Genomic DNA, 8,160 nt, shown 5'->3' with positions numbered 1-8,160 from the left:
CACCATGCTTAGCTTTGTGTTTTCCAATTTACATGAAATCTGACTTCCTTTCCCATTTATTATAACTTCTTCTTCAAAGAAAGATGAGTAGAAACATGGTAGGATTACTGGTGTCCCAAGTCTAGTTTACAAAATACAAGTAAAATATTTACATATTTATGTATCTATCTTGTCATTAAAATTTAAGCATTTCCTGAGAAAACATTTTCAAAATTAAAGTAGGATTGAATTTGGTCAATGTTTTGCTAATTGTTACATTTGGTTGTGTTGGGAGGGCCTATTTAAACTTACCACAATTTGTAAGTCTGCCTTAATAAAATGGTAGATTTGTGTCAACGGAGGGTCACCAGAAGCCAGCCATAATTGGGTTGCACATTTGTGAGAAAAACATATTAACAGTCACTCAAACAGTAACAGTAAGCAGAAAAAGCATGTTAGTTTTCTATTTTTTTTTCAGCAGTACTGGGGTTTGAACTCAGGGCCTCACAGTTGCTAGGCAGGTACTCCCCCACTCTAGTCACTCCACTAGCCCTGTTTTATGTTGGTTATTTTTGATATAGGTTCTCACAAACTATTTGCTCTGGGCTGGCTTCAAACTAAGATTATGCTGATTTCTGCCTCTTGAGTAGTTAGGATTATAGGTGTGAGCCCCCTGTGCCCAGCTTAGTTTTCTATTTCTGTGTAACAAATTATCCCTAAATGTAGTAGCTTAAAACAACAAACATCTCATTTTCTTTTTTTTTTGTTTTGGTTTGCAGTACTGGGGCTTAAACTCAGGGGGCTTAAACAACTTGATCCACTCTACCAGCCCTATTTTTGTGAAGGATTTTTTGAGATAGGGTCTCATGAACTATTTTCCCTGGCTGGCTTCGAATTGAGATTCTCCTGATCTCTGCCTCCTGAATAGCCAGGATTATAGGCATGAGCTACTGGTGCCCAGCTTCATTTTCTATGCGTGAATACTCTGAGTGTACTTTATTTGGGTTCCTCTGTCTGGAGGTCTCTAGCAAGTGTCACTCAAGGTGCTGACCAGCACTGTGGACTCATTTGAAGGCTTAACTGAGAGAGGATATCCTTACAACCTCACTCACATGGCAGTTGAAGGCTTCAGTTTCTCCATAGGTTATTTAACAGAAAGCCTCACTTCTTTCCAGTTGTTGGCCAGAGGCTGCCCTCACTTCCTTATTTCTACATTGGGCAGCTCTCAACAAGGCTGTCATTAGAGGGAACAAGTGAGCAACAGAGTGCTGGAGACAGAGAATCCAGATTTTAAAAACTATAACCTTAGAATTGATACAGCAGGGCTTCTGCCTTTCTTCATTCCATAGAAGCTGGCCAGTGTACACTTAGCTCATACTCAATGGAAATGGGCTATACAACACAAGGACACAATATACCAAGAGGAAGAGTGAGACAATATTAGAAGAGTGCCATGGTGCTGGAAGAGTGGCTCCAGTGGTAGAGCCCAGAGTTCAAACCCCAGTACCCACTCTTGCCTCACCCCCCACCAGAGTGCTATGTAATGTCACTGCTTATTGGGAGGAATAGATAGGACCAGCTGGGAGAAAAAGCCCCTTAACTTCCCATTCAGCAATTAAAAGATATGTAAGAGAGAAGGTCAATGGGCAGAATGGAAAGAAATAAGAATACCCACCCCAGCAGTAATTATCCACTCTGCATAACAGTTACTCCCCAAATTAAGTTTGAGACTATAAGCTACTATTACAGCAACGTTGGCATGTACAGGGACCAAATAGTCATGGGAACTAAAAATGAAAAAAAGCATTCATTTTTGAGTCAGAACAATACCAGAATTCCCAGTTCTGTTCAAACTACTGGTAGATGTGCGCTCTCAGTAAAGTCATTTCAGCCGGGTGCTAGTGGTTTACATTTATAATCCTAATTATTCAGGAGGCAGACATCAGAAGGATTGCGATTTGAAGTCAACTCAGGGCAAATAGTTCCTGAGGCCCTAATATCGAAAAAACAGATCACAGAAAAGGGCTGGTGGAATGGCTCAAGGGGTAGGCCCTGAGTTCAAGCCCCAGTACCACAAAAGAAAAAAAAAAAAGTCATTTCGGTTCTTTGAGGATTTTTTCTTCTCTTTTTTTTTTTGTGGTATGTGGTTTTAACTCAGAACCACACTTTGCTAGGCAGTTACTCTATCACTGGAGCCACTCCCCAAGCCCTGTTTCATGTTGGGTTTTTTGGAAATAGGGTCTCCGAGAACTATTTGCCCAGTCAGTCCCCAGGCCAAAACTACAGGGATTCCACTTGTCCCAAATAAAGAGATGACTGACCCAGGCATACTTCAGGAAGAGGCAACATAAGCATATACATCAGCCTATTTTCTGGGCACAGACATAAACTTTAGGTTTAAATAGAGAAAGATTGGGGCAGGGGATGAGGTATGCATAATTAAGTAGCCCTAGGCAAAGTATAGCTTGGTTGATCATTATCACAATCCGGTTCTGCAAGGGGTTCTGGAGATGTTGTTACCATCTCTTGAGGGGAGCAATATGGGTCCCATAAGTGCTCCAGGATGTGCACTCATCATTATAGATAATTGTTCTCACTTGGGGTTGATTTGCCCTGCCAGGCTTTGGTGTTTCCTCAGTTCTGTTCTTCTTGCAAACCAAGGTGATTTCAGGGAAGACTCAGAGTAAGAGAGACACATGCAAAATGGAGGAAGTGATGCCAACCAAGCTTTTATCTTGCTTCCAGTTAGTTAACTTGTGGGTCCAAGAAAGGAGTCAGTGCTTTTTAGCAAAAGCAGTTTCTAAGTACCTATGGATCTCCTTCCCTTTTTTTTTTTTGCAGTACTGTTGTCTGAATTCAGGGATTCTTTGGTGGCACTCTACCACTTAAGCCAAGCCTCCAAAAAATAAATATTAGTTTTAATAAGGTCTAGAGGTTTTTTTTGCCCTAGAGTTTGGCTTCCTAGACCTGCCTGAATCCAACATGCCTTACTTTGTTGGTTGAGATGGAGTGGGGGTGTGTGTTTCACTTTTTGCCCAGGCTGTTTTGATCCTCTATTTCTCTGTCTCCAGAGTAGCTGGGATTATAAACACGAGCTACCATTCTGGCCCTTTATGATTTTTTTTTTTTATAGTGGTACTGGAGTTTGAATGCAGGGACTTACTTATGCTTGCTAGGTAGAAAGGCACTCTATGCTTAAGCAACTCCACCAACTCTTTTTTGTGTTGGGAATTTTCCAGAGAGGGTCTCTATAGAACTATTTGCCCAGGGCTGACTTCCAACAGGGATCCTCCTGATCTGCCTCGTAGGATAATAGGTGTGAGCCACTGGCATTCGGCTTTGTTACAGTTCTTTTTAGGCTTAGCCGTATATTTAAGTCATGTTTCACTATTATTCATATACTGAAAGAAAAATACAATAAATTGGTTTAATTCAAATTTACTTTCCTACTTTATTTTTTTTCGGTGCTGGGAATAGAAGCCAGACCTCTCCCCCGCCCCTTTTTTGATGGTACTGAGTTTTGAACTCAGGGTCTCATGCTTGGTATGCGCGAGCTCTACCATTTGAGCCATATCCCCGGCCCCTTTTCTTCCTTTTACCGGGATTGAAACCCTGTGCATACTCTGCCTTGTTCACCGCTTCAGGCTGCAGTCTTGGAGAATGCAGCCCTCCCTACTGCACATGGTTTTTGACACACTGGCGGCTGATCAACTTTGTCTCCTAACCCCCTCGTGAACTTTTTCTTTGGTGTTTTATTTTGCGGTAACTGTAGAGTCACAGAAGTTCAGAAAGCAGCAGCGTTCCCTAGACTCACGTGGGCGTTGCCGTAGAGCCCTCCACTTCAGGCTAGGCATGTGTGTTTACAGGGAGAAGGAGGTACAGGGCGGAGTCACGCTTACGTGCCTCACGGCGCACTACCGGAAGTGACGCGTGACGTTTGTGCGGGCGGGCGGCTGCGTCGGGCTGCAGGAGAAGATGGCGGTCTCCACAGGTCGGTTCTCGGGCGGTGCTGCTTGCTTTCCTGTTCCGACCCGGCTCTGTCCTCCCGCCTGCTCCGGGCAGCTGGGCGCTGACCTTGTGGGAGAAACTGGAATGCGCTTTCTTGAAGGCTGCGCTCCCTGTGGAGCGCATCCCGGAGTAGGGAGGGTCCGGGCGGGACCGGCGCGGATGCCAAGGGCCCGGGGCGGCCGTCGAGAGCGGCGGGTCGTGCTCCCGCGCTGGCCGCGCGCCCCTGGGCTAGTGGCAGGGTGGCCCCAACGCGGTGTACGAGCAAGGCCTGGCTAACGCGGAGCCGCATGGTGGTTGGAAGGCTCTGCTGCAGGCCTAAGGTGGGCAGGTGTCAACCTTGGGCACCATAGGCGGTTAGGGCCAAGAAGCAGCATGGATGGAGTTGGAGTTCCGGTTCTCCCGACTCTACTTGACATGGGTGGGGGAGAGGACTAACGAGGAAGGACCGTTGCTCTTTTGAATAAGGGAGAGACGGTTATTTTTTCCCAATTGAATACAAGTTGTCTCTTTTCATTTAAGTGAAAGGGTGCAGTGCAAAAAAAAAATTGCAAGCACAGATTAAGGTAGAAGCTAATAGAAGACAAGTGGTTTCTGAATGAGCTGTTCAACTCCTCTCCCCTACTGAATGCAATGTTTCGTGTCCTTTGAGCACATACTTTGAAATTAAGTATTAACACTGTGGCTTTAGAAATTTGGCCATTTCAAAAGTGTTAATAAGTTAAAAGTGTAAAGTTTTACTATTTAAAACCAGTGCTTAAGATGTGTTTTTTTCTAGTCTCTTGAAATTAAGTTGTAGAACAGTGTGACTTAATATTTCATGTCAGTATTGCATAATAAAATGAATTTTCAAATCTGTACGCACTGAAATGGAAGGATTTGAATGGACGTTATGGTTATTTTAAGGTACTACTTCTGGATACATTCTGTATGTTAAATGTCATCGTTAATATTTGTTGATAATAGATGATAAAAATCTTTGGCAATTCTAGCTTTGGGGAAAGATTTCCATAATAATCTCCGGGGTCGGAGTTAAGGAGTAAAGTGTGAATTATTTTAAAAGTGACATTTTAGTGTTACAATTTTAATTACTGTACTTGCTTTTTGAAGTCTATGTGCTTGTGAATGGGGCCATGTCTTTTTAAGGGTTGTGCTCAGTACCTATAGCTTGTTGAAAATCAAATAATAAAATTATGCATTTTAATTTGGTAGTTTTTATTTTGTGATTGCATTGTTTATTTGAACATGGTATTTTTCTAACTGAACATTTGAGAGAATGTAAAAGTATCAAAGATATCAGTGGCACATACTTTTTGTTAACTATATTTATTTGCTTTTGGAAGTTGAATATACATTATAAACAAGTTGCTGATAGTTTACTAGCATATTTATTGCACATTAGAAATCTTGTTTAGTTTATGTTTCAATATTGTGCTTGTTTCAGTTTCATTCTTTTTAGATTTATAAAATTTGAAATGTTTGGCATAATTAAGAACATACATTTTGAGACAGTTAATTTTTTGGCAGTACTGGGGTTTGACCTCAGTTTCTTGCCCTTGCCAGACTGAAACATAATTTAAATGTTTCCCTTGAGCCAGCCCTAGACAGTTAATTTTCTTAAACCACTGAATTTAAATTTGAAACTGTTGGTAGAAACTTGCCATGGTTGATTTCATATTATTGTATTTATCTTTGTGTTTTCATTTATAGTATTGTCAGACTGGGAGGGAGATGAGTCCAGAAGTTTTGCACTGTGTTTTGTAATGAATTATTTTTGAATTAGGCTATTAGCTGTATTTTTGTATTATTTGTTTTTTGATAGCGTGAGGGTACCTTTGTTTCAGAAATAAATGTCCTTTGGTTTGAAATTTAAAATTAGATAAGCAGGGTTGGTGGGGTGGCTCAAGTGGTAAGAGTGCCTGCCTAAGAGTGAAGCCATGCGTTCAAACCCTAGTGCTGGCCCCCCCACCCCAATAAAATAAAATTAGATAAATTAGATGGATGTGATATACATATCCAAAATACTTTGATAAAAATCGCTTAATACACCACAATAGAAAGAAAAAAAATGACCGGTTTTGTTTTGTTTTTGGATTTTTGAGACAGGGTCTCCATATGTACCCCAGGCTAGCCTACAACTCAATTCTTCTGCTTCTGCCTCTGCCTACTGAGTTTGATGACTCTTGTTTGATTATTTGATCTTTATTCAAGTATTATATTTCAGTGTGCCATATCTAAGTCATACGCTTTTTTTTTTCTTTTTAAATTTTGAATGGTACTGGGATTTGAACTCAGGTTCTCATGCTTGCTAGGCATGTGCTCTTATCACTTGAGCCACTCCCAGTCCTGTAAGTCATATACTTTTTACTCCTCTCCTTACTGGGAAAATAAGTTTTCTTTTCTTGACCAGTAGTGGGGCTTGAATTCAGGGCCTTGTGCTTGCCTGGCAGTCACTCTACCTTCCCCACCCCCCCATCCCCCCTCCCCCCACCCCCACCCCCTGCCCCCAGAAAATTTTGAGGAAAGTAATTGTAATTAGACTGAGACTTTAAGATGAAACATACTTTGCCATACCTTTTAGTTCTCTTACTTTGCAAATTAGAGAAACCAAAGAAATAAAAGGTTATATATAGTTTGTTAGTAATAGCAATAGAATTGGAATTGACGCCAACCTGAGCTACATAGGTAGACTCTGTCTTGAAAACAAAAACAAAAAAACCACTTTTTTATTTTATAATAGTTCTAGATTTACAGAAAAGTTACAGAGATAATACAGAATTTCTGTTTACCTCACATCTGATTTCCCCTTTGATAACTCACATCAGTGTGACACATTTGTCACAATTAATGAGTGAGTGTTGACATTATTAACCAAAGTGCATACTGTTGTAGGTTTGGTTTTTACTTAATGTCTTTTTTTCTGTTTCAGGACACTATTCAGGATAACACATTATACTGTAACATGAAATATTTATTTGTGTATGTATTTATTATGTTGTATTGGGGGTACACTGGGACATTTATAAAAGTTCTTGACAATATATCATAGTTGAAGTCACCGTATCATTTTCCTTTAGCCCCTCCCCCATTCTTGTAATAGTTTCAACATACCTCATTTTTCCATTTTCATACATGAGTACATAATATTTTCACTACATTCACCCTCCTACACCCTTCCCTTATTCCCCCTCCCATGAAATGTTTAATATTTAATTTTTTTTCACTTAGATTTTGGTAGTGTTGCAATGGGACTCTAGTCTTTTGGAATTCAGACACTTATAAAATGTCTAAGTAATGAGAGGCTTAGAATAAATGAAATGTTTTTTCTTTGTTTACTAGGTGTGTATAGCTGTATACCCAGAAAACAAAACCACAGTAAAACCTAAATTGCCCTTTTTAGAAGTGGGTAGAATTGTGTATACTGGAAGAACTTTGGTAGTGTTCTGATTTCCCTATCACCTTACAGGATACTGTGCCATTTTGGGCATGTCATTTAATCACTAGTAACTTGTTTTCCTCATATTTATGTGGAAATGAAAATGCTTGGCTATGGACAGAACTGGAGAGTAGTAATAGAAGAGAATTTCATGTGTAAATCATAACATAGAATCTTGGAACTAAACAATGGAAGAATGGAACTATATAGTGTATTTCTGTTCTGAGACTTTCATAACTGGCCTGGTAGCTTTTTTTTTTTGGTGCTACTGGGTTTGACCTTGACCTTGTACTTGCTAGGCAGGTGCTCTGCCACTTAAGCCATACTCCCAGGCCCCCAAATGGAGTTTTCCCTATGCTTTTGATAATGTGATCAAATAATACAGCTCAGGTAGTTTTTTCTTTGCAGAATACTTTGTGGAGGTAAAAATGGCCATGCTAACTGAAACTGTCCAAAGCAATCTTGGTAAGTTGGAAAATTATGATTGTTTTGAGACCTTTGAAACTATTTGTCAAAACATTAAAAACTTTTGTTGTTTATAAATGTATAGGAAAGTGAAAAAATAGTAGAATTAGTTTTTGGTGCACTATAAAATATTAGAAACCTTAAAAAAAGTTTTTTTTGTCTTTTTTTTTTAAGTGGTACTGGGGTTTGTACTCAGGTCTTCATGCTTTCTGGGCAGACACTTTTAACACTTGAGCCATGCTTCCAGCCCAAAGTTTTATATCTTTATAAAAAGC

The 8,160-nt window shown here is 40.1% G+C and overlaps 1 protein-coding gene across 2 annotated transcripts in view; it reads left to right on the top strand.

Moving 5' to 3' along the window:
- Positions 1-3,896: 3,896 nt before the first annotated feature.
- The window catches only part of Ube2v2 (ubiquitin conjugating enzyme E2 V2), a 63,148-nt gene continuing 58,884 nt past the window's right edge, over positions 3,897-8,160 (top strand). Inside the window, exons 1-2 of one of the 2 annotated variants that reach the window (XM_074068492.1) lie at positions 3,937-3,970; positions 7,829-7,885. In XM_074068492.1, coding sequence (XP_073924593.1) covers positions 3,955-3,970; positions 7,829-7,885 — 73 coding nt within the window. In that variant the 5' untranslated portion in view covers positions 3,937-3,954. Of the gene's footprint in view, positions 3,971-7,828; positions 7,886-8,160 lie in introns of both variants that reach the window. The other variant, XM_074068493.1, reaches the window with a different exon arrangement.

The sequence above is a fragment of the Castor canadensis genome, chromosome 3, assembly GCF_047511655.1.
Source record: "Castor canadensis chromosome 3, mCasCan1.hap1v2, whole genome shotgun sequence".
Classification (NCBI taxonomy): Eukaryota; Metazoa; Chordata; class Mammalia; order Rodentia; family Castoridae; genus Castor; species Castor canadensis.
Note: the sequence above shows the minus strand (reverse complement) of the source record. Positions and strands in the feature narration are given on the sequence as shown.